The sequence below is a fragment of the Passer domesticus genome, chromosome 19 (assembly GCF_036417665.1).
Source record: "Passer domesticus isolate bPasDom1 chromosome 19, bPasDom1.hap1, whole genome shotgun sequence".
NCBI lineage: Eukaryota > Metazoa > Chordata > Aves > Passeriformes > Passeridae > Passer > Passer domesticus.
In genome coordinates, this window is record NC_087492.1 from 4,697,031 (window position 1) to 4,722,651 (window position 25,621).

General features: G+C 63.8%; 3 protein-coding genes across 4 annotated transcripts; 1 reads left to right on the forward strand and 2 right to left on the reverse strand.

Moving 5' to 3' along the window:
* Positions 1 to 1,308: 1,308 nt before the first annotated feature.
* On the forward strand, positions 1,309 to 5,149 carry LOC135283948 (collagen, type I, alpha 1b-like). Its single transcript, XM_064395119.1, has one exon. The coding sequence runs from the start codon at positions 1,365 to 1,367 to the stop codon at positions 2,394 to 2,396; it is 1,032 nt and encodes a 343-aa protein (XP_064251189.1). The 5' UTR covers positions 1,309 to 1,364; the 3' UTR covers positions 2,397 to 5,149.
* Positions 5,150 to 6,562: 1,413 nt separating this feature from the next.
* On the reverse strand, positions 6,563 to 7,292 carry OVCA2 (OVCA2 serine hydrolase domain containing). Its single transcript, XM_064395121.1, has one exon. The coding sequence runs from the start codon at positions 7,290 to 7,292 to the stop codon at positions 6,612 to 6,614; it is 681 nt and encodes a 226-aa protein (XP_064251191.1). The 3' UTR covers positions 6,563 to 6,611.
* A 271-nt stretch (positions 7,293 to 7,563) lies between these two features.
* On the reverse strand, positions 7,564 to 24,761 carry DPH1 (diphthamide biosynthesis 1). 2 transcript variants are annotated; one of them, XM_064395116.1, is made up of 12 exons: positions 24,626 to 24,758; positions 23,858 to 24,004; positions 21,638 to 21,701; positions 14,337 to 14,458; positions 12,540 to 12,694; positions 11,807 to 11,928; positions 10,541 to 10,609; positions 9,675 to 9,831; positions 8,722 to 8,822; positions 8,414 to 8,492; positions 7,996 to 8,118; positions 7,564 to 7,701 (listed from the first exon to the last, which is right to left on the reverse strand). In XM_064395116.1, exons 1-12 carry the CDS (start codon positions 24,672 to 24,674, stop codon positions 7,627 to 7,629), a joined length of 1,263 nt encoding a protein of 420 aa, XP_064251186.1. In that variant the 5' UTR covers positions 24,675 to 24,758; the 3' UTR covers positions 7,564 to 7,626. The 2 variants fall into 2 exon arrangements, with proteins under 2 accessions (XP_064251186.1, XP_064251188.1); XM_064395118.1 differs by lacking the exon at positions 23,858 to 24,004 and having other exon boundaries at positions 24,626 to 24,761.
* Positions 24,762 to 25,621: the final 860 nt, after the last annotated feature.

A 25,621-nucleotide genomic window follows, 5' to 3' on the forward strand; every position in this document is an offset into this window, starting at 1 on the left:
GGGGGCTCGGAGGGGTCGGGGGGAGGGCCGGGGTCCTGTTGCAGCCCGGACCCCCTGCCCGGCTCCGGCCCGCTGTCCTCCCCCCGCGCCGATATAAATAGTAGCGTCTTCCCGTTCCCTAAATTTCCTCGCTGACGTAGCGCTCACGTCATTGTGTAGGTTGATGCTTTTCTATGAATGAGCCGAGATCCCCGTTACTACGAGCCCGATCCTATAAAAGCCCCGCGCGCTGCGGACAGCGCAGCACCGACACCGGCGCCGGCCCCGCCGGGAGCCGCGGGGCCCCTGCCCGGCCCGGCAGCCGCGGGGCCCGCAGGAGGTAAGGAACCGGCCGCGTTGGCCCGCAGGTAAGCGGGGACGGAGAGCCCGGTGCGGGGGCGGGAGGGGGCAGCGGAGCCCCGCGGCCCCGGGCGCTGCACCTGCCGGGGGTGAGGCGGAGCGGAGGGCAGGGGGGCCGGGCGGGGGGAGCTCTGCGGTGGCGGGGGCGGCGCGGAGCCGCCTGGCGCAGCCCCACGTGCGGCGGGGGCGGCGGGGCCGGGCGGCGGCGCCGGCGGGGGCGGTGCGCGGGGGCGGGCGCTGAGCGCGGGGCCGCCCCGGGGGGCGCACGGCGGGGACCGGCCCGCCCGCACCCTGCAGGGGTTTGGGGAGGGGGCAAACGGGGAGAGGTGCGGAAGCGCATCCCATGTGTGTGTGGGGCCGTGCGTGTGCGTCCCGCTCCGCGGTGACACCGGCGGCCGCTGTCCCCCCCGCTCCGAGGCACCCCGCAGCCACCCCCGACGGGACCCCCCAGCCCCGTCCGGCGGTGCCGCCGTGCCAGGCGCTCGCCACCGCCACCTCCCTCGGGTTCCCCCGCAGCCCCGTGTCCCCAGCCCGGGTGCTGCCGGCTCCGCAGCCCGGGGAGGGGGGGGTGTCCATCGCCTTCACCCCTCTGCGTCTAAAGAGCGCGGAGAGCCCGTCGAGGAGAGCCCGAGTCAGAGCGTCGGCACCTTGGCTCTAGACTGCTTACTGCTGCGTAGGGACAGGACAGTAACAGTCTACAGTCATGGCTACTGAAGCATGACCCACCGCCGGCACCGGCCCCGGCCCCGGCCCCGCCGCAGCGCCGGGGGGGCGGGCGCTGTCCGTGGTGCTGAGCCGTCGGGGAGCGCGCCCCGACGGGGGCGGGGGGAAGGCGGGCAGGGGCGGGGATGGGGGGGTGTCCCGGTGCCCGCCTGACCCCGCTCTCTTTTTCCCCCCCCGCAGACACCGACCCCCCCACGGCGGACGCCCCCCCCCCGCCCTCCCGCTGCAGCCCAGGTAGGGGGGGACTCCCGGCGGGGCGGACACGCGTGGGAGGGCAGGGGGCGGGGAGGGGGGGTGGGCGGATGCTACCGATGCTGCTGCCGATGCTACCGACACTCCCCCCCCCTCCCCAAGCACCGGGAGTGCCCCCCCCGCGCCGCCGGTGGGGGTCGGGCGCGCTCGCTGCGGTGGCGGGGACGCCTCCTCGCCGTCGCCAAGGCACCGGCTGCCCCCTCCCGACCCGCCCTCCCGGCCCCCCCCACTCCGACGCCGCCCGGGCGACCGTGGCTTTAGATTGTTACTGTGCCGCTGGGGGGGTAACAGTCTACAGCCATGGTCGCCGGGACAGGCGGACTCGCACCGCGGGCAGCACCGGCTCCCCCCACCCGCCCACCCCCGGGGGTCCCCGAGGCGGCGGAGGCGGGGGGTCCCGTCGGGGGCGGCCCGCCTCCCGGGGCAGTAGGAGCTCACATGCAGGATGCAGCTCACCGCACATCAACTCTTACTGTTCGGGGGGGCGGGCGCCGAGCGGCTCCTCCTCGGGCAGCGGGAACCGTGGGGACCCCCCTCCCCGGATCCCCCATCCTGGCCCCCGCCCCGCAGCCCCTCACCTGCCCTCCCGGCGGGGACACGGAGCCCCTCGGGGACCGTCCCCGCCGGGCTCGTCCCGCCGCATCTGTCCGCTCGGCAGCCGGGGTCCCGTGCCCCGTGCCGTGTCCCCCCGGCTCGCCGCCGGTGCGCGGGGGGACCGCGGGGCCGCCGGCGGAGCGGGGCTGGCGGCGGGGCCGGCGCGGCGGGGACTGAGCGCGGCCGGCGGGGCCGGGGCGGGGGCGGCCGGGGGCGGTCGCAGGTTGCACAACCCGCCCGGCGCGGCCAGGAGATTCCTGAGCGGCGAAGTCAGAGCGGCCCGGCCTGCCCCGGCACCGGGCACCGGGCCTTCAGCAGCCGGCGGCGACCGGTGCTGGCCGGGCAGGGCTCCTCGTGGGGGGCACCGGGGACTCACGGCCCTGGAGACGGAGAGAGGGGGCTGGAAGGGCTGTGCTGACCACAGGAGGGGAGGGAGGTACCTCATCCCACGGGGACACGGGGATGTAGGGTCAGGCCCAAGAGGGTGAGGCTGGCAGTGGCAAGAGGGACAGGAAGAGTCCCTGAGCAAGAACTTTCAGTCCTGGGGTGCTGCAGAACAGGACTCCTGCAGGTGTCCCACCTAGACCGAGTAAGGGTCACTCAGGGTCCCCTGGCCACACTCTCCAAAGCAGCCCCATTTGGATCCCTCACCCATCCATGGGGTCATGCTGCTCACCTGGCAGCTCTGCCCTCACCCAGACAGGCATGGCCATCAGCAGGTCCCCAGGGGCCAGCAGGGCCACAGTGGGACACAGGAGCTGCAGGCAGGGGAGGATCAGAGGTAGCAGGTCCCTGCTGTGCCCTGCTGTGTTTCTTGCTTGCTCCCTTTGATTCCTGCTTTTCCCGTCACTGCTGTTGGTGATGGGACAAGCGCCTCACACCCCCAGGATGGGATTTTTGGGCAGTCCCACCAGCACTCAGGTAAACACAGCTACGTCCAGCACATCCATGCTGCAAAGTTGCCACTGCCACAAACCCCACCCTCCATCCTCTGGGAAACACCTCCTTGTTTACACCCCATCAACAGCACCACAGTGAGGTCCAGGCCACGGTGACATCAGTGTCCCTTCCAGGGTACCCCGGGTGAGGGGACACGTCCCGTGGGCAGTGCTGTGGCCCCTTGGACCCCACTCTCCAGCCGGGGAACATTCCAGCTGCATTGTTGTTTTGAAGGCCAAGTCTCTCCCGCTGACACCCTGGAATCAGTTTTTCTTCCAGAGTCCTTAAAAATATCCTGGATTCCTGACACCAGGACTTGTCTTCCAACGGCGCTTCCAAGCCGCCGGGCCCGGGGCCAGCCGCCAGCGCCAGGGGACAGAGGCTGTCCAGCTCCCGTGCTCCTCCTCAGCACAGAGATCGCCGGGAAGGAATGCGGTGCCAAGGAGGATCACAGCCCCTGCCACGGCCTCTTCCACGGTGGATTGGTGCTCTGCAGGGCACAGGCATGGCACAAGCACTGCCTGACCTCGCCAACGCACCCAGCGGCTTCGGAGCATGTCCCTGTGCACGGCCAGGAGGGTGGGAAGGGTCTTATGGCACCTGCAAGCCATGACCCTACAGAGCCCAGCAGCTGAGGACAGGGGTGGACACTGCCTCAGCGAAGGTCCCAAGGGACTCTCCCAGATGGGATTTCCCCGTGCATCCCTGGGAAAGCACATGGCCCCTGAAAACTTCTTAGAGAAACCTGTCACGCACTCCTGGCTTTGCCAAGTGGCATCCTGGAACCGTAGGAATTTAGGGTGGGCCTGGGGGGGCTGAGTCAGCAAAGCTGGGGGGCTGCAGGAAGAGGTGCTGCTGTTGCCCCCCCAAAGGCCAGGCAGGTGCCCACTGGCCCCACACGCTGCTGCTGCCATCTGACAGCTCTTGGCCAAACGGCCCTTTGTGATTCAGCCGTGTTTATCCCAGCCTGCAGCCCGGCCCAGCGTGGGTTTCCATGGAAAACTTCCATCCAAAACAAGGAGAGAGAAGGAGCTACAGCAGGAGTGACTCAGCCACAACTGGAAGCTTCTGCGAGTGAAGCAGGGAAGGGGGGGCTGTTCCCTACGGCTTGGTCCTGCTCCAGCAGCGGGGCCCAGGCACGGTCCCGGCTGTCCCCTGCCCGTGCCACTGCCACTTCAAAGGCAGGACCTCGGCAGGTTTGGGGAAGCCTTGCTGCAAAACCATCTGGGAAACACATCACCCTCCAGGAGAGCCCCCTCCCCACACCTCTGGCAGGCCCTGCCAGCAGGGACTGAGGAGGAAGAGCGTGAGATGAGTAAGGCTCAAACCTGGCACGAGCCGCACCTGAGGTCGCTTTTTCCAGTGCTGCCCACAGCAACCCCTACCCGTGCCTGGTGTGCTCAAGGGGGTGGCTGGCAGTGGCAGTGACCTCGAGGTGGCAGTGGCACAGGGGGAAGGGGTGAGGGGAGCTGGGGAGAGGTGGGAGAACAGCCGGGAGTTTGCAGGGAAGCAGCAGCAGCGGCAGCACCGGGAGTGTCTCTGCTCCTGCCGGGCTCTTCCTGCCCTCCCCGGGACACTGGGACAGGGCTGGGGGCTCTGCTCAGCCAGGGAAGGGGCAGCAAAGCTCTGCCTGGTCGAGCCCTGGACTCCATGCCCACAGCAGGCTCCTCACAAGCAGGGCCCCAGCCAGGGTCCTTCCTGTCCCTGAGGTCACACAGGTGGCTCCAGTGGCTGCACTGGGGTATGGAAAGGCACATCTGGGTACAGGGGTGACATCCCCCTGCTGAAACACTCAGGCTCCTGCTGCTGCTGCTGCTGACACTCGTGACTGTCCCCAGGGCCCTCTTGTCCCAGGCAAGTGACACAGCTGCCACCCAGATCCCGGGCTCACTCCATCACCCCCCTGTTCAGCCACAGCAACTGGCCCACGCTGTTTTGGGGGAAAAAACACCTCCCCTGGGCCATGGCGGGTGATGGAAAAGGGAACTCCCCTGCATGAAGCTGAGCGAGGGTGGGAGGCCATCAGCCAGCCTTGTCTCCAGGTTACCTCTGCGGGCAGCCAGGCTCTGTGGCTGCATCCCAACAACAGACCTGGATCTGCGAGAGAGGCAGGGGCCAGCCGAGGGCACCTCGCCAGGAAAGGAGGGAGAGGATTCCCATGGCAAACCCCTCCGAGCCGCTTCCCTCCTCCCACCACACCGGCAGCAAGCAGGACCTCCCTCCGCTGCTCGCACAGGCACCTCCTGCGGACAAAGGTCGCGTTTATCTGTGTTTATTAATTTATTTAAACCGCTACAGCAGACACCCGGCGGGAGCCATCTTTATGCGGACCCCGGGAAAGGGGCAGGAACCGCAGCTCGGGTCACCCATCCCTCCCCGAGCCACCCAGGGAGCTGCCTGCGGAGCCGGGACCGGGCTGTCACTCACCGCACCCGGGGCTTCATCCCCTTCCTTCCGTGAGCTCGGGAGCTGCCGGTGCCTCTCCGTGAGCCCGGGAGCTGCCGGGGCTGCGGGGCCGCAGTGCGGGCACAGGGAGGCCATGGCTGCGGTGCCTCCCCCGCACCGGGAAAGCACCGGGAGCTCGGCGACAACCGAACAGCTCCCGGGGCTGCGAGCGCCGCCGCTGCCGTCCCTGCCCGGGCTGTGCTGCGTTGTCACGCTGGTCACAGCTGCAGCCCCCAAAGCCAGCCCGTGGTGTCACCGAGGGGCGCAGGGACCCCGCGGCAGCCGTGACACAGCCCACGCGAGGTGGCACAGACAGCCAGCAGTGAGCAGAGCGGCTCTGGGCTGCGGGGAGCAGCCAGAGCCTCCTGCCAGCACCAGCACGGCGCTGCAAAGCCGCGATGGGGCTGAGAGCTGCTGCTCGCTCCTGCGGCGCTGCTGTAACCCCGGGCACGGCCGGGCCCGTTCCCAGCTCACAGCACAGGGAGGGCTCTGCAGCACAGCGTCCTGTGAGCTGACACTGCGCTGCCCTGCTGCGCAAACAGGGGGAAAAGTCACTTTTTTCACCCCATTTCCCTCGTTCAACAGCTCTACACCCCCAAGGAAAGCCGTGGTTAGAGAAGCTCTGCTAGCACTCCTCTCCTGAGACTGGTGCCCAGTGCTGAGCTGGGCAGGACACCTGCAACTGTTACAGCAATAAAGATTTTCCTGTGCTTCTGGATAATACAGAGGCACAAACAAGCTTTTCTTGTTCATGGAGGCACTTTGTGCAAGGAATATTCAACACGTGCACACCGAGCCAGCAGGCATTTCATTCCTGAAACAAACACCAGCCCTGGCACTGCCAAGGATGAGAGGGTTTTCAGGCCCAGACCAGCTGGAAGCTTGGCTTAGCAGATATTAAAAACCACGAGGTTTTGGGGTGTCAAACTGCAAGAGCTCTGAGCTCTGCAGACACTTCCTGTGGCTGAGCAGGTGTTTGAGTCTCTGAAAGCACCTTTCCCACAGAGCAGTGTCACCCTCCTGCCCTCAACCCCCTCACTGTCACACCCCCACACCCATGTGTTATATGTCATATACAAATTTATATACATATATATATATATAGACACATATATATATATTTTATACTGATGTATGCAACAAGGCTGAAAAAAAGGGAGATAAAGAACCATTTAGCCTGGCCTGGACGAACACCGAAGAGCAGAATGTGCAGTGAGCTGTTCTCTGGTCCCTCTGGAGGCACGGAAACAGTGATCTTTCACAGGATGGGTGGCTGCTCGTGGCTCACCAGAGCCCTTTTTTTATTACAGAGCCCGCTCTCACACCTCCCCAGCCTCATCGGCCTGGCCCTGCCGGGGGCAGAAGCGCTCCAGGAACTCCAGGTAGGCTTTCCTCTGCGCCGCAGCCGCGGGGATGAAGTGCCCGCCGGGGTGCGTGAGCACCACGGGCTCCACGAAGCACTGCGCCAGCTCCCTGCTCAGGGCCGCGGCGATCACGCCGTCCGTGTCGCCCACCACGTGCAGCGTGGGCAGGGCGATGGGCTCCCGGTAGAAGTGTCCGTGCGCCGGGGCGCGGCTGGCGAACGCGGCCACCAGCACGGCGAAGGCCACCGGGAAGCGCGGGTCGCCGCGGGCCCGCAGCGCGCACACCATGGCGGCCAGCGCCGCGCCCTGGCTGAAGCCCAGCAGCCCGTCGAAGGGCCCCTGCTCCCTCAGGGCCGCCGCCACGGCCGACAGAGACTCCTCCAGCCCCGCCGGAGCCGCGGCCGCTTCGCCCGCCTCGAACGTGCCGGGCCCGGAGAACCACCAGCCGCGGGGGGGGTCGTCCCCGTCGGGGTCGTCCTCAGCGCCGGCGGGCAAGCGGTGCGGCGCGTCGATGGGCACCAGCTCGGCGCGGCCGCGCAGGGCCTTGCGGAGCGCGCCGGTGCGCTGGCGGAGGCGGCGGGCGCTCTGCCGGTAGCCGTGCAGCGCCAGCAGCCGCAGCGGCCGCGCCTCCGCCATGGCGCCGCCACTTCCGCCTTCCCGCCGAAACGCGGCGCGCTGATTGGCCGGAGAGAGGAGAGCGAGAGGAGCGCCTCGGCGGGGGTGGCGCGCGCCCCCTGGCGGCGGGAGGCCGCGGGGTGTGAGGGCGGGCGGCCGCGGCGGGACGGGCGGGACGCGACCCCCGGTGCCACCCGGCCTCGCAAGGGGAACTCCCCGCCGGCAGCCGGGATCGGCCCTTGCGGGCAGCGGTGGTGTCGAGTTACGGGGTGAGACCCCCGTCCATTGCCTAGAGGGGGTCCCGGTGGCGCTCACAGCGGCGGCGCCGATGCCGGTGCCAGGGCAGCGGTGACACTCAGGAACCGGCGAGCTCCCCGGTGCTCGGCTGCTCCCCACGCTCGGGCGGGGCGGGGGGCGCGGGTGGCTTCCCCTGCAGGGAGAGGCAGGCTCAGGGGTGTCCCAGCCGGAGCCAGTCCGTGCCCAGCCCGCAGCACCCCCGAGGGAACCCCCCTTTCCCGGGAGCCGCGGGCCGCAGGCGCTCACCCACACCGGGGGAGCCGCGTGTCCCTGCCCGGGCCGGGCTGGCGCTGTCCCCGCTACTGTTCGGTGGCAACCACACCACGGGGTGGCGCTTTCGGCACGCGGCACCGGGGGCTCAGCCCGTCCCGGGGCTCTCACCGGCCCGAGGGAGCGAGCGCGGAGCCGCTGTCGCCCCGCTGCCCACCTGTGCCGGCCGCCCGCGCTGTGTGCCGCCGTGGTTCACCGTCCACGGCCCCAGCGACTGGCTGGCGTAGAAGTCCATGGGATAAGGCTGCTGCCACTCGATGTCCTGGAGAGCCACCGCGGCCTGAGGAGAGAAGCAGGGATGAGTCCCCAAGCGGTGCCCCCAGAGGGGGAGCTGGGAGAGGTCCCAGCATCCAGCTTGGTGTGCCGAGGAGGGCAAAGCTGGGGTAAAGCTGGAGGCACTGGGAATCCCACTGGTTTCACAAAAGACTGGATATCCCAGCAGCGTGCCTGGATTGTGCACAGAGCACAGATGCAGAAGGAGGGGACACTGTCTGGGTGCAGGGACATCCCCAAGCCTGCTCTGGCACATCACCCCAAGTCAGAACTGTCCCCCCAAAACAGAAAGGGGTGCTCACCTCATAGGGTGTCAGCAGTGGCTTGCTGAAGGCCTCTCCCCAGTCAATGGAGAGCCGGGGACAGGCTACCTGCACCCACCTGGAAGGGAAATGTCACAGTAGGGATGAGCATTTTGGGAAGAACAAGGCACAGTGAAGCCCCTCAGCAGAACCCCAGAAGGTCCTTACTGTGCCAGCACCACCCTGGTAAGGACAGCCATGCCCCTGCAGTGACAGTGACAGCAGGACAGGAGTGTCAGGGACAGCTTCAAGCGGGAATTGCACAGGGATGGGGCACCCTGGGGCTGGAGGGGGTCAGCAGCACTCACACATCCACCTCTGGGAAGAGCTTTAACTTGCTGGGGAAGATCTCAGACAGCAGCACCCGCACGTAGGGCCGGCCCCGTGCACGGAGACGTGACTCCAGGTGCTGCAGGGGAAAAAGGCACCTGGCAGGGTTAGGGTCCCCCAGCAAGACCCCAAGCCCTGCCCACAGCCCCTTCCTGGCCATCAAACCCTCTGTCGCTCCCTGCTCTGCCCCACGTGTTCCCTTGGCAGTCATAGGCCAGACTGTGGCCATGGCTCCGGCTTGTGCCCAGCTCTCCCCAGCACGTGCCTCAGCCTAATGAAGTAATTACTGCTCAATGACAACAATCTGTTCTCGTTAGCGGCTGCCTGCCCTGGGACACCCGCCTGTCACGGGCTGGCTGCAGCCAGGGCTTGCAGGAGGAGGAGAGGGGCCAGAGATGTCCTTGTCCTCCAGAGCCAGCACTAATCGCCCCCATGCCCAGCCAGCCCAGCCATGCCCGTGCCCTGCTCGCTGTGGAAGAGCAGCTGCTGGGACCTCGCTGCTCTGCTCTGCTTCAAATCTCACCTGTGGCTACCCCAGCATTCCTGGGTGTGAGCAGGGCCACCATGCTCAGGGGGCAGAACTCTGCAGTCCTGCTCCCCTCTCGCAGCCGGGGCGCAGACAGCGCCAGCACGGCAGCTGAGCAGGGATGCTGAACCTGATCGGAAGTTCATCCAATTAAAACAAACCCAGCCAATTAATTGCCGAGCTGTCTGGGTGGGGGGGGAGGTTCTCCAAGACTGGCCAGCTCTCCCCAGGAACGGGTTTAATGAGCCCTTGTCCAGCCTCCCTCATCTGCTGCTAATTGCCCACGCAGACCGGGGCCAGTGGCCACTGATGGGCTGCCAGCGGTGCCACATCCACCCTCACCCTGGCAGCCACGGTGCCATCCCTCACCCCCTCTCCCCCACCCACTGGGGAGGGGGCAGGTACCTGCAGGATGCTGGGGGAGCCCTGGCGTCCCAGCGTGCCCAGGATGAGTCCCCAGCAGCGGGCAGAGCTGGCGGTGCGGATGGCGTCCTGCCGGGCGCGGTGCAGGCGCTCGTGGCTGTAGTGCTCCTGCGAGAACACTTTGCTGTAGGGATCGTACCTGCAAAGCACAGCCAGGCTCACACGGGCTCCATCACCTGCCCTCCTCCCAGCGATGCCCGTCCCTCATTAGCGCTAATTGCCTCGCACAGCATCTGTCCTCCCGGCTGATGTAGGACCCAGCCGGCTCGTTAGGGGACAAGGACAGGGATAGGGACAAGTGTCCCACCACAGCACCCCAACACCCAGCAGAGCCTCGGCTCCGTGCTCGGCTTCACACTCAGCTCCCCCCCATCCCGGCTCATCAATTATGAAGAATTCTTTGATTTGTTGCTTTGTTTGACGAGGAGAATTTTAATCAAATCCCACTCGGGTTTCGGCAGCTTCACCAGCGCCATAAACCTGACGTGCGCCTCCCGTTTGTAACAAACGACCTACTAGGAAATTCAGATTCCTCCAAATGGGCCCAGCCTTTCACTCCTGATATTTCATCTGCTTTCAGCGGCCTCATCATCGCGCTTTATGGCCTCTGCCTGCAGCAGCCGTGCTTTAATGGCTGCACCTCCACGAGCTTTCACAGGTACTTGTCAAAATGTTTATATTCAGCCGGAGTAAATGGCTGGTGTTCATCTCCCCCAAGCATCTCCTCACCCACCCCGTGGCCTCTCACCTGCCCATGCCCGCTGCTGGCAGCTGCCTGCCCAGCCCTGGGGGGCACATGGGGACAGATGGGGTGGTCCCCACCATGGGACTGGAGTGGGTGCCTGTACCTGTACGCAGGTATCCCTGGGTTGGCAATCATGATGGACTCCAGGTGGAAGCGCCCGTCGCCCAAATACCTGCCGAGAGGGAAGGGAGAGCTATGGCACTGGGAAACAGCAGCACCCATCCACGTGTCCACTGGTTTCCCAAACTGCAGCACAGTGGAGATGCCAGGAATTCGAGCTCCTGTGCTGGGACCCAGGGGCAGCAGGCACAGCCAGGGCTCCCTGGCATGGCAGGGCTGGAGAGGCAGCCATGCTCAGAGCAAGGAGGGGTGCTCACACCAGCACGGGGTGGCTGGGAGCTGCTCCATCTCAATGGCTGGTTCTAGACGTTGCTGCTTCCATTTCTAATCGGATTTCCAGTCAGCAATTACATTTCAAAGCCTTTCATTCAGCTGCCCTAATGGAGTGAGGGCCTGGAAAATGAATTCAGACGTAAAACTTGACTAGATTTTGCCCTTAATTGGAGAATGACATTTTGGGAGATCAAAGCTAATTTGTCTGCAAAAGTTAGCCCCAGAGACGGTGCAAAGAAGAAAATAATAATGCAGGGAGGACGCAGGTAAGGCCGAGTGCACCTGCGCGGGCTGGTACCGCACTGCCGCTCCTGTGCCAGCTGCAAGGACCCACGCTCAGCAATGCAGTGCCAGCCTGGCTGCCCCTGCCCGCTCCTGATGTCCTTGGAGAGACAGAAAGTGGCTCAGGATGAACCCAGAGCTCTCACTGCCCCTGTGTCCAGCAATCTGGAGCCCAGCTCCCTGCACGGCTGTGCTTGGAAAGGCACTGGTGCTGTTGGCTCCCAGCAGCGTGGGCAAGAAGGAGCTCAGCAGGGCCCAAACCCACACCTGGGCTCCCCGGCTCCCCCCAAGGGTGGGGTCCTTGTATTTATTTATTCTGCAGCACACTGTATTCACAGTACATTAAGCATTTCCATTACCTAAAATAATTAGGTGATAGGAAGCGAAGTGCTCCCTCTAATTTGCTGTCCTTAAATAAAATTAATGTTGCTGTGATGTTGGGCCCCGGCCATTTGTCTTTTCCAATTATCCACCCGCCCTTCCATCTATTATCTATTCTGATATACGACTCAATTATTTCCTCCATGCTACAAGCACACGCCACTTAAAGCAGCGTGAGGAGCTGAAGGGGGCCCATCCCAGCCCATGGATAGCCCTAACCACCCCCTAAAACTGCACAAAACCAGGCAAGGGGTGCAGGAAGGATGGCCAGTCTGGGCCAGGCAGGAGGGTGCTGAAGGACCCTGGTACTTACACAATGGCATCCGTGTCCTGAGCGAGCCGGGGTGACGTACAGCCCAGGATCTCTCCTGGGGACAGTGGCTTACACTGGGGCACACACACCTTGTACTGGGAGCGCAGCTCCTGTGCCACTGCCTGTGGGAGACGTGGGGTCAGCACGGACAGGCCATGGCACAAAGGTGGCTGAGGACCCCTGGGGACACCCCAACCCTGGCAGTCCCAGCTGTCGTGACCCGGTGGAGGGGAACCAGCCCGCTGGGGGTGGCACCAGGAACAGCCACGCGCTGCCGGGGGTGCTCAGCGAGGCTCGACCAACGTATCAATTAAAAGACAAGGGAAAAGGCTTAACGCTTGGATAGCCCCGTGTTTTGATAGACACGGCTCAAGAGGCTCATTCATCTCCTCCCCTCCTGCCCAGCAGGCCGTTCAGGGGCAGACAGACAGAGCTTCCCCGGCCGCTGCCAGCACTGCATCAAAATGCCAAGTGCTCCACCGCCTGCCCTGACATTTCCAGAGCAGCTCCCGGGGGAGCTGGGGAGGGGTGCCGCCATGAAACATTGATCAGAGTTATTATAAAGTACTTGATCAACGTTATGGCAGCACCACATTATTGCAGCGACTCGTCAGAGGGGAACCAGCTCCACCAGCACCCTGGGGCAGCCGCTCCCGCCGTGGGGCTGGGACGGGGAAGGGCTGAGCCAGAGGAAAACTCAGGGGGAGACAAAAGCCAGGGATTTCCATCTCACCTGCACCGTGGAGACGAACTGGATGGTGCTGACCAGGGCCAGGGAGGTGCCTGCTGCGAAGTTGAAGCGAATGGTCTCAAGAAAATGGGATGCATCGATCTTTATGTCCACGAACACATAGAGCATCTTCAGCCCCTGGGTGGAGTCGATGGGAACTGGTGACAGGAAGAGACAGGGTCTGAGTGTGGGGCACACCCGGGGCTCCAGCGAGTCCCAGGCTGTTGCTGCCTGCAGCTGGGGGATGAAGCATGTTGGTGGGGCTCCCTGTGCCCCAAACTGCCCTGGCATAGGCAGGGTGGGCTGTGCCACCCCTCTGCCTGTGCTGGTGCCCAGGGCAGGGGGTGCAGAAGGGAGCCACAGAGAGCACCCGCTCGTTTCTCTCCAGATAATGGCAGCCTGGGGAATCAATGAACACAAATCTAATTACCCCTGGTGCTAAGAAGCCTTTGTCACCACGATTAAGTGAATAATTAAAGTACACAGAGTCCACATCGATCCACAGCTCCATGTTCACTTCCCATTTTGGTGCTCTTTGCCTGATCACAATTAAGTGCAAATTACTCCCTCCTGCGGGGCACGTGGGGCTGGGAGGGAGCAGGAAGCATCGTGTGCCTCACCACTGTGGGCAGCTCAAAAGGAGCTCAGCATCCCCACAGCAGCCCGTGGGTAACCCAGGGTTCCCTGTGACCCACCCAACCCACAGCAGGCAAGGGACACGAGGCCACGGGCAGCAGATGGCAGCTGCTCTGGTGACAGTCAGCCTGGCAGTGCCTGCCTGTCCCTGCAGGGAGCAGCTCCAGCTGATGTGACTCCCATTCCCTGGAGCAGCCTGATGGATACAGCCCCTTCCTCCCCTTCCTGCTGTTCATTCATGAGCAGCAGGCTACAAAGCGGGAGTTTTATACTCCCTGTTGCAGTGGTGCCCATAACCCTCCTTCCTTAACAAAGCACCTAGCACACATATTTATCACCACGAACGCTCACACCGACGTGGCTTTCAGGACAGAGTTCTCAACTGGGGAGTCAGTATTTCACACAGAGCCTGATGCAATTCTTCAAACCCATTTATAGGGCCCCATAAACGTCCAGGAGGGCTGCCAGGTGCTGGGAGCGTGGCAGCAGCAGGGATGCACACACCTCCTACTCACTATGGCAATTCTGCAGATCCACCTTAAAACCCAGAACGTCTTATTGTTATTTTTGGGCTGATTCCATCCTGGGTGGACTTCAAAGTTAGCAGCATCTGGGACAGCAGCGCAGTTTCCATGGCAACTGGATCCAGAGTACTGTCCGCCTGGGGAGCACACAGCCTCCTCCTCCTCCTCCCTTCCCCGCCCAGCCTGCACTGTACCCACAAAGCTGCCTTTCCTGGCCCCGGGGCAAGCTGGACCCCCAGGCCCTTGCTCTCCTCTGCCACCATTCCCTTTGTCATCACTCCACAGAGGCCAGGTGGGGAGCAGCAGCAGCCTCACCCCCTGGGCCAGCGGGGCCCTGCCAAGCCATGGCCTTGCTGCTCTGCTCCCAGGGACACGGCTGGATCCGTGTGCTGCTGCAGCAGCCCAGCAGGATGAGCACGCCCTGCTGCACCCAAAATCCTGCCCGTGAGCAGCCACCCAGCCAGCCTGGCCCCATCCAAAGCCAGAGAGCAGAAAGCCCTTTGGGAAGGGATTAGCCCCTGGCACTAAGTCTCCGAGCTGGCGTCCAGAGGCGTGTAGAGTTGCTTGGTGTGGCACAGTGGCAGCAGAACATCCTCCACGGTGCCACCCCAGCAGCACCCCGGGACTCGGTGTCACCTACTTAGGCAACTGTGTCCATAGTGCACCAGGAAGTCAGCGCCCAGGGCCCGGGCCGTGTAGTCATCCACGCAGCAGGCGCCGTAGGTCACGTCCCCCATCACCACTGCCTCTGCATCCGTGAATCTGTGGGGAGGCACAGCACTCAGGGTCACCGCCGTGTCACCACAGCCCCAGAATGTCACCATGGGGGGACCCCGCGCTGCCACCCAGCCACGCGCCGAAGAGGACAAGCACTGGCTACTCTCCGAGATGTCAACATGATTAAGCTGGAGAGCGGTAATCCGCCTCTTCAATTGGGTAAAGCTGTTTGCAATTCAGCGGATTATCCACTCATCAAACAATACGCTGCCAGATTCCTAATGCTCCAGCGGGGAGAGCAGCGGAGGGAGACCCGGCACAGCGTGGTGCCACCGCTTCCACCAGCCAGCCCTGGGGACTGGAGCCACCAGGATGGGCAGAACAGCTGTCCTGGCATCTCTTGTGGTGCCAGCCAAGCCACCATCACCCCGTGGCTGGGCACTGTGTGAGCTGGTGAATCCAATCTGCACCAGGCTGTGTCAGCCCTGCATGCCAGTTTGGCCAAGCTGGGTGACCTCTACAAGAGCTGGTGCTTAAGTGGCACTCGGCAAGGAAAAGCACCAAACCACCACTGGTGCTGTCCCCTACCCCCAGTGCTCCAGTCCAAGCACCTGCCAGCTTGTGGGTGAAGGGGCACACACCAGCCCGAGCAGCAAAGCCAGGGCTCTGGCATGATTCAGAGGCACCACCTTTGTGGGTATTTATTGCACCATTTTGGGGGATTATTAGCTTGGCTACCTTCCCAGGGAGCTGCCGCAGCAGGATGAGAGGCAGGTATCACAACGACAAAGCCCCGTGCCTGGAGGGGCTGCTTAAACCAGATGCTAATTCCTCATTTAATTGAGGCCTGCTGTAGCTCGGTGCCAGCAGGGTCTCCCCTGCTGCTGGCACCAGGGACCAGGGAAGGAGGGGGCCCTGGCACAGTGTCACCCCCTGCAGCACCCATGGCTGGCTGGGGGCCAGGGCCAGGCAGGGAGCGTTACGTCGGCGGCAAGAATAGAAATGGTGGGCAGAGCTGGGCAGATGGCAGAAGGTGGAGAAATGGCGGAGCGTGCTGAATATTAACAGCTCCGGCCCATCCGTCAGCACCCGAGGAGGGGGACAGGGGAGCAGCAGTGCTGGAGTCTCCCCGAGGAGGGGGCACAGCCATCCTCACCTCTGACTCCAGCCTGGGCAGCTCCCACTGCACAAGGGTTGGGGATGCAGCTGGGGAACGTCAGAAGATGGGCAGGATCCTGCCAGCACCCAAATCCCACCATTCCTCACGGCCAGCGTGGCTTGCATGGGAGCATGGCTCCTCCACTGCCCACGTGGTCACACCGTGGGGCTGGGGGCTGCCAGGGAAGGTTCCAGAAGGCTCTTCCCACCCTTCCGAACCCCCAGCCCCCTCCTCTAATGAGAGGTGATGAGATGAACATGAATCAGACTCCACACATCTCAGCAAAAGTGGAAAATTATTCAGCTCCTTAAGATTCAGGATGGGGAGGTCTGACTCAGAGCGGCAGCCAGCGCCGCTTAATTTTTTATAGATTAAAATGTATGCAAATTGGCCCAAACCCCAGAGAAAGTCCCTGGGGGTGAAGAGCAAGAAAGTGAAATAGCAGCAGTGGAAGGAGGAGGGCAGAGGTGCCCGTGGCCCTGCCTGGTGTGTGGGGCAGCAGCTGGGCAGGGAGAGGTGAGGCTGAGCCCTGTGCTGGCCACGGGCAAGATTCCTCCTCTGGCTGCAGGGAGTGGAGTCACAGGTGAGCACAGAGGCCACGGGATGGTGCCTGGTGAGGAGGGACCCAACGGTGCTGGCAAGGCCAGGAGCCTGGTGGTGCTGCAGGAGGGGCTCCAGGATGGCACACACCAGGATCACCCGCTCCGGCTGGGCTGGACAATCGAGCGGAGCCGTAATCATCTCCAGAGACAAATCAAAGGCAGGCACCAGGGCCTCCCCTTGATGTTTTAATCAGTTCAGTGTCGCCAGAGTCTTTCATCAAACTACAGAGGAAGGAAATGTCAATTAGCAGCCACCTGCCTCCAACACAGGCTGGGGAGCTGCTTGCCAACCAGCCCGGACCAGGACGTGGGCAAGGGGCAGCCAAGGCAGCATCCTTGTCAGTGTTTTGTGTCCCTGGAAGTTGTCACAGCCACGGATAGGTCCCAGCAGCGTGCTGGCAGTGGTGACAGGGATGTCCCCACCCAGTGCTGAGATGCTCATTACAGCTGGGAGCTCATGAATATTGAACACGTGGGGAGGTTATTCATCTTTTACGTCCCGCAAACCCCGGCTCATTCTGAAAAACCGCCTGGCCTTAGCATTTTTCTCATCTCCCCCTAATTCATTATCTGCTCCTTTAAACAGATGGTTCCCAAAATCCCATTTATAAAGTGCCATGCTCAGCACTGGCAGGATGTGCCCCAGGGCAGGCCAGGTCCCGGCCCCGATCCCAGCCGGGACCCCCAAGCCCTCCCAGCCCTGCTCCTCGGTGCAGGATGGAGGCAGCAGCAATCCAGGGACAAGTTTTGGGGCTGAAAACGCTGGGTCAGAGACATGCACACATGGGGCCTGCATGTCTCCAAGCATGGGGTAGCCAGTCCCTGTCACCTGAGCACAAGCACTTGGCTGGAGCAGCCCTGATTTATCCCAGCCCCTCGAAAAATGAATGAGAGCATTTGCTGCTGGCAGGAGCGCGAGGTCCCTTGGCAGTGTGTGAATGATACAGTGCTGGTCCTCAAGCCATGAGGCAGAGCTGCTCTCACAGCAGGGACGAGTCCTCAGCCCCTGTGGGGAGGGGATTGAGGGGACTGGGCTGAGAGTGGCCAGTCCTGGCACCCCTGTGCTATGGGAGGATAGAGCCAGCACTGGGATGCCAGGGTGCCTCCATGACAGGGACATAGTGCAGACTGCCCCTTGCCTCACAGCCACCTGCCTCACCCCCATGTGGCCTTTCAAACACCCCACAACCACCCCATAATCACCCCACAAACTCCACCCCAGTGCCTGCCTTGTGCCCTGTGCCCAGCGTGTCCCAGGACACCCGTGGCTGCTGCTGTCCTGGGCTGTGGAGGCTGAGCCCAGCCCTGGCTGAGAGAACAGTGCACTTAATTAGCAGAGAAGCCCATCACCAAGCCCCATTACCAGACTCCCAACTTCATTAGCACAGGAAGGCTGCACATAATTAAAATAATGAGTTTGCGATTTTATTGCAATTGGTGCTGGAAGAGCCCGGCTGCAGCTGGGCAAGGATGGAGCCCCACAGAGCTGCTGCAAGTGGGGCATGATGGGGAGAGGTGGGTGTCCCCACAGCCCCCCAGGAGGAACCATTCCAGCTGGGTCCCCTCCCCTGAGGGGACTTCCCACTCTGTCCTCACTACAGGTGGCAGGGCAAACAGCACCTCCCAAGGGGTATGTTCCAGGGCACCCCAGCTTTGCTGGTCCTGTAGCAGCCAAAAAAACCCAAAATAAGGCAAACCAAGGGTCAGTGCATGTTGGCTGTAAAGGCACTGTGACCATCCCGTGTCTGTATGGTGCCTGTCCCCTCTGTGGGATACAAGGAGGTGGCATGGGGCACTGGTGGTGGGCACCACACCTGTGCTGGCACATCCCAGCCCTGGGAGGTGACAGCCCTATAGACCCCACACATTCCCCCCAGCCCAATCCCCCTGGCACAGCCACCACCCGGGCAGAAGGTTTTGAACATCTCCAATGAAGTGAGAACTTCATTCCTCTAATGATGCTGTTGTGTGGTTAATGACAGTGATTAAATTCCCCTGCTCAGCGTGCACCCGCTGCCAGAGCCTCCAGGTTGTGCTGAAAAGGACGAGGGGAGAAGGGAAGGCAGTGCTGGCCACGGCACTGTGCAGCTGAGGCCAGATCCTGATCTCTGTTAGTGTCTCAGGGTGGCCTTTTGGGACCTCCTGGTGATGCTGCCAGCTTCATCACAGCATTCAGCCCCACACTGCTCAGTGCCACATGGCAGACCTGCCTGGCCAAGGGACCTGGCACCTGCTGGCACTGGGAACCTGCTGGGCACACCACCATGGCACTGTGGGGCACACTATCCATCAGGGCCTCTTTTGTCCTGGCCATAGTGGGGCATTTCAAGCTCTGCCACAGCTGTTGGGCTGTGCACACAGATGTTTAACTCTTTATTACTCAACCAGCACCTGCTGTCACTCCAAAAGTCCCTGTCTGCTCCTGAGTCACCAGGATGAGACTAGGATGGTCTGTGCACCTCCAGCACCACCTCTCGTGGATCTTCAAAAGAGCCATTGGGAGTTGGGAGGTGTTTAAAAAGGTGTTTAAAAGCCACTGGGAGCTGGGAACTTGTGGCAGGGCAGCCTCTGCAGGCATCAGGACACCCCTGGGCCCCCCTGCCACTGCCCATCCCTGCCACCAAGCCTGGGCTGATTAGCAGGAGCCCCTCACCCCGGCGCGGCACAGGAAGACAGAGGGATTAGCAGCTGCCAAGCCCGACAGCCGACTTTATTAACACGGAATCAAAAGCCCAGCTGAGAGCCCAGCTGATCCGCCTGCTCCAGCCCTGGCAGGGAGGGGAGCAGGGGTCCCGCTCCGGGCTGCACAGCCCCCAGCTGCACGCTGGTGGTGGCACAGGGGGACACGGCTGCCACCTCCCCGGCATGACAGCGGGTGGGCTGGGGGGCTGCCCCTCCCCGAGCTGTGGTCCGAGCTCCCCCCACGCGCTCTCCACGCTGCCGCCCCCCCAGCACGAGTTGCTCCCTGCCGAATTACATCAGCCGTGACAAATGGAGCCAATTTGGAAGGTGCCGCGGGAGCGTCGTGATGTGGCGCCGGCAGCGCGCGGACCCCGGCCCCGACACCCCCCCAGTGCAGCCCGGCACAGCTTTGACAATGACAAACCTATTAACGGTAATTAACTGGCCTCACAGCGGTCAGTGCTCCGAGTGTGCTCTCGCTTTCAAAGGCTCCAGGCTGAGAACCCCACCGGCCTTTCCGGCTGCGATGCTTCGGCTACATCTTCATCCCCGCAGCCCCTCGGGGCTCGGCCAGCGCCAGCAATGCTGGGAAGCTCAGACAGGCCCCACCTGGCTGCCCCCTCCCCTCTTTACTCCACGGAGCTCCCCGGGGGCCTGCTCGCTCCCACACGGCAGTGAGGGACGTGGTGACACTGCCATCCCACTGCACGGGGACAGACAGATGCACGGTGAGCACCGTGTCCCCTCGAGCCGCCTGCGAGGTGGGGGAGTGAGCCACATCCCCCTCTCGGCTCTCCCAGCACCACCAGGCCACGGCACAAACACTCCATTAAAAGGCAGCTCCAGCAGAAAGGATAAATATTCTGTCTAAGTGGCAGCTGACACGGCTCCAGTTCAACCAAAACACACAGGGGTGGGCACTGTCATCCCAGGGCCACCAGCCCCGGGCATGGCTCTGCAGCAGAGAATGCAGGGGAGGGGGAACTCACCCCCCAAATTCCCACCAGCAAGGACGGGGCAGGAGGCTGTGGGGATGGGCTGGGAAAGGGGCTGCTCGCTGAGCAATGCCCCCAGTGGGCACACAGGTATTCCTGTCACGCTCAGCCCTCACATCCTCTGTGTCACCAGGAGGAAGGGGACACCAGCCCAGGGCTGATGGTACCCCAAGCCCCTTCCCCAGCCTGGTGACAGCAGGCAGAGCACACGGCTGCAGCGATTCCTGTCACGTTGGAGGCTCATCCGGCCCCAGCACTGGGTGAGGAGGGCCAGCAGGAGCGGGTGGCCGAGCTTCCATTCCACATTAATGCTGGCCATGAATATTAATAGCAGGAAGAGGCAGGAACTAACGAGGCCACCTGCCGATTCACACCTCACCTCCAGCAGTGTGGCTGGGTCCCCAGTGTGTCCTCAAGAGAGTGGACACAGGGCTGGGCTCATCCTGCCCACAGCCACTATCCTCTGGCTGGCAGTGCTGGTACCCAGCACAGCCACATCCCCAGCCAGGGTGACAGATGGCACCCAGTGCTCCCAGTAAGGGAGGGGCAGTGGGGTGTCTAGGTACTGCATGGTGGCAGTGAGGGAAGGACACAGCCCTCCTGCTCAGCCTTGAAGCCATCCCACATCCAAACACCATCCCCATCAGTGCCCCCACATCCCCTCCCTTGGCTGGGCACCTCCACCCACGCAGCACCCTTCACCAGCCCAGCAAGGATGCCAGCACCCCAGAATCCAGCGGCACCCTGGCATTCAGCACCCTGGAATCCACCATCCACCGGGAAGTGGGGCTTAAGGTTTCATTCAGATAAAAGAGCCCCTTAATCTGCTGCCTTTGAAGTCGGAGACATGAAAGCGGCTGGGTGCCAGAGCCGAGAGGAGGCAGCTCCACTTAAAGGGACAAGCCCACGCAGAGCTGCCCACACTCACACCCACCCCCTGCGCCCCTGCCCGCGCCCACCTTCCCACCGAGTGTGGGGCTGCCGTGGGGGAGACGATGGCAGCGTGGGGACAAAGCCTGCGGGCACGGCTGCCTTCCCACCCAGCACGGCAGCGGCCTCGGCAAGGCAGCTGCTAATGAGTGCCACGACCCCGATGGCAGACGAGGCACGAAGTGCTATTAGCACTAATTCATTGTGCTAAAACAGAGAGGGGCTGCGGAGGGGGCTGCGCTGGGTGTGGAGAAGGCAGACGCTCTCAGCAGGGAAGAGATCACGGCCAATTTCTGCAAGGTGCCTGCATCCCCTGTCACTGCACAGCCCAGCTCCTCTCCAGCGGCACAGAAAAATCACGAGAGGAGCCGTGGCGAAGGGGTCACCCTGCAGGAGCCACCCCTGCCGTGCCATCACCGTGGCCTCAAGCCTCCCCAGCCGCAGCGAGGCTGCCCCTGCCCATCCCCGTGGCTGCAGCGGCAGGACGGGGCTGGGAGGAGGCGGCTGTGTCCCTGCCGCAGCGCTGGCCCCGCTGCCGGCCCTCCCCCGGCACCGGGCTGGCGTCAGCCCGTCGTTAACACGGCTGCTCCCGGCTCCAGCACCCCTGCGGGGCCCGGCACGCCGAGCCTGTCAGCAGAGAGGGGAGGAGAAGCCGAGCAGCGAGGGCTGGGCTGGCACGGGGCGGTCCCTGTCCCCAGGGCTGGCAGCAGCTCCCCGTGACTGCCCGGCTGTGCCCAGCCGGGTCGTGGCCCCAGCCACAGCTCCTCCTTCCTGCCCGGTGGCCAAGCCAGCCCCAGCAGTAGCCCCCATGCCCTGGCCAGCCCCGGAGCCCCCCAGGGAACAGCAGTGCTCTTACCTCTCAATGATGTCAGCGATGGTGCAGGCGAACATGAGGAGCCCTTCTGGCATCTGCAGGGCCACTGGGAAGAGAAACAGCCACGGGGTTAGGAGGGGCTGGAAGGGACATCTTGAAGTGGGGAGCAGCTCAAAGTGCAGCCACAAAGCACCCTCCCCAAAGCAGGCAGGTGTTGGCCAAAAATCTGGGTGGCCCTGGCAGCTGGGGTGCAGATTGTCCTGCCCTGGGCCACCTCCACTCTCCCTGTGCACACACCTCATCCCTCTCTGAACCCGCTGACACTGCTGGTCTCTCCCACTTCTCACAGTAATGACTTCCAGATTTTAATTATGTGCTGCACAGCAAAAGGTACTTTCTTCTGTTTATTTTAAACCTGCTCCTAATAATGTAAACGTGTGCCCCTGGTTCTCCTGGTACAAGAAAGAGTGAATAATCATCCCCTGTTCAGCCTCTCCACATCATTCACAATTCTACATCCCTATCATATCCCCTTTCGTTCACCTCTTTTCCAGCTAAAGGATCTAAACCTATTTAATCTCTCCTCATACAGAAGCTGCTCCAAACCTTTGATCATCCTCAGTGCCCTTCTCCACACCTCCCTCGCAGCTTCTCTCTCCATTTCAGGAGGGTGGCCAGCAACAGCCGCAGCATTGTGCCTTGCAGGAATTTATTCAACAACAAATTGTGTCTCCTCATTTGCTCCCTCCTCGCAGAACAATCAGAACAATCCCTCTTCCTCCAAAGGCCAGCAAACTGCCCAGTGCCTGGGGTCCTGCCAGGAGCCCCCAGGGGTGGTGGGGAGGAACAGGGACCATGATGGAGGAGATAAATGGAGGAGGCCCCATTAATCCTGTTGTTGTTTCACATCCCAAACCCACTAAGACATCCCAGTTTCCATGCTATCTATCCAAACACTCTCTCCAGATTCCCCTCCAACAAAATCCCCACGCTTCCAGGCCCAGCCCACTGGAGCTGTGTAAAGGCCTGGCTCAAATTAGGCTGATCCCACCCTGTTCCAACCTGCAGGGCCCCAGGAAAGCTGCACGTGCTCTGCCAGCCCTTGGGGGATCCACCTGGCAGGGATCCCCCACTGAGCCCATTCTGGCCCATTTGGGGCTGCCCTCCACCCCAGATCTGCAAACAGCAGATTGGCAGGAGGCAGCTGGGTCTCTCTCCACTTCCACAGCACAATGGGCAAAGGGGGTGCTCCCCAGGCCCCCCAAACCCCCCGGCAGGCCGGGCACAGGCAGGGCTGGCTGCAGCCCTGTGGGAGGCTGCGTTCCCCCAGCAACGAGCCCCTGGCTGCTCTGTGCACACGCGGATTTTCAAATCCCAGCACGGCTGGCTGCCTGATGGGCTCCGCTCCCAGCTCTCGCAAGCCTAAATCCCAGCCGCATATTTACATTTAATTAGGAGGTGCCAAGCAGCAAAAAACACAGCGAGGAAAGGCGGAGCAGCAGGGCTGGGCCTGACGGGACACGCCCAGCCCCGGCTCGCCGCCCGCAGCCGGGATGGGCCGGGAGCCCCACACCCTCCGGCACGGAGCCGGGAGCAGCTCCGCTTCCAGAACATCCCCGCGACGCCTGCCAGCCCTGCCAGCTCGGCGGCAGCGGGCACAGACATTCCCGGGGGGATAGAAAGCGTTTCAAATCCGGCTGTGCCACACAGCCCCTGTGTGCAGGAGAAGCCAGGGTGGGGACACTGGTGACACCCAGGGATGGGGGAGGCTCCGAGCCCTGTGCCTGATCGCACACTGCTCAGTGGGAGGCACAGGGAAAGCCCTGGCACCACTCCTGAAGCCTCCACAACCATTCCCTGCCCCTCTGGGGGTGCACAACCCTGTGAGCAGCAGGGCCCAGCTCCCTGGCAGCCCCCCGGTGCCCGCTGTTGTGGGGCTCCCCCTTGCCAGCCCCAGCAGCGTGTCAGGAAAGTGCAGGGAGAGAGGAGAGAGGCAGGAGGAGCACAGCAGGGCCCTGGCCAGCATCCCAGACTTATCTCCAGGCTGACAGGTCCACGCAGCTCAACCTGTCCTGTCCAATGTGATTATAATCCAGAGCTACAGATCTATTAACCCCCCTGGAGAGGAGCAGAGCTCGCCAGCACCGAGCCCAAACCCACCGGGGGCACAGCAGCAGCTCAGCCCCAGCCTCGCCTGCCCCACGGCGGGGTGAACAGCACAACCCAGCCCCAAACCCGCTCCCCCCCCGGGGCAGCGCTCACCCTTCCTGGCCCCAGCCTGCCGGATGCGCCAGATCGTCTTGGGGATCTCGAAGTTGTAGTTGGGCGGCAGGGCCGCCGCGGCCTCCCGCAGCTCGGCGCTGCCCAGGATCTCCTCGGGGACGGGCTGGGCCACCCGGCGGGCTCGGGCTGCGGGACAAAGCGGGCTGTCCCCTCGGGTCACACCCCCGGGGGCAGCGGGGAAGAGGGTCCTGCCCCGCAGGCTGGGGGCGGATCGCTAGCGATTTTTGGGGAACAAAGCGGCTTTTTTAGCCCAGAGAGCACCGCGGTAAGGGTGTGAAACGCTGTGCGCGCAGCTGGCTGTCCCCACAGCGAGGTGACAGCCCCTCGGCCGGCACCCCGGTGACACCCTAATGCCCCCCCGTTCCCCAGCGAGGGGATCCCGTTATCCCAGCGGGAAAGAGCCGCCCAGCGCCCGCGATCCATCCCCGGCAGCCTCATCCTGCAGCCGCCCCCCGACAGCAGCCGCCCCCCTACATCTCGGCGATGCCAGAGTGCAGCGGGGGAGTGACAGCAGGGGGATTATTCACTATTTCCAGCCCAACACCGGCACTCACGAGCCACCAAACCCTCCCCGCACGGCCCACGGGACAACCGACAAAGGGCCAGCTGGGCCGGCCCGGCGGCGGGGGTGGCCGGCCCGGCGGAGGAGCCACCTCCCGCCGCCGGCCGGGCCTCCCCCGTCGAGGCGAGCAGCACAGCGGGCGGCGGCGGCACCGGGAGCCCCGCGTGGAGCCGCTCGCAGCCCACCTTTGGCGGGCACCGGGGCCGCGCTCCCGGCGCGCACGGGGGCCGCCATGGCTGTGGCGCACGCGGCGGCGGCAGGCAGCGCCAAGCGATCCCCGCGCAAGGCCGGAGCAGCCGCCGGCCGAGAGATCGAGCCCGGGAGCGCACCGGGCGGGCCCCGACGGGACGGGCGGGCGGCGGGGACCGAGCGCTCTCGCCGCGCTCCCGGCGGGGCACTGGGAGCGCGGCGGGGCGTGACAGGCGCTGCGGTGGCGGGGCTGCCCGCCCTTCACGTCGGGGATGTGGTCCCGCCGCTCGCCTCGCGGTGCTGACAGTGTCAGGGTTAACGGCCCGAACGTTAACGCGGGGACGGGGCGGGGGCGCCGGGGACGCTGTCACGGTGACGGGTCCGTGTGTGTCCCCAGCACGACCTGTGAACCATGAGGCAAGGGGGACCCGAGGGTAATGGGGACCCCCTGGAGACACCGGGGGTCCCGACGGTGCAGTGGGGACAGCAGCGCTCCCGGTGCAGTAACGGGACCCTCGGTGGGACAGAGGGAAGGAGGCAAGAGGGACCCTGGAGAGGCAGGAGGGACAGTCCGGGGGCAGCGGGGACCTCCAGGGGACGATAAAGACCGAGGAGGCACCGGGGATCCCCCGAGGAAAGCGGCGGGGCCGTGGGGACAGCTGCGTTCCCGGGGGGATAACGGGACCCCCGTGGGCACGGGGAGGAAGCAGGAGGGACAGTCCGGGGACAGCGGGGAGAGCCCGGGGACACCGGGGTGCCGGGAGCGCGGCGGAGAGTGCGGGGACAGCAGGAATCGGGAGACAGAGGGGCCAGCAGAGCCCCCGGTGACCCCGGTGGGGCGGAGGGCACGAGAAGGGGCGGAGGGCACCGTGGGGAGCGGCTGGGGCCGTGCCGGGGCGGCGGGGACAGCGCGGCCAGCCAGACCCGCATCGGACGGCGACACCTCGGCAGGACACGGCGACACGGCGGGCAGAGGGGACCGTAAGGGCCCG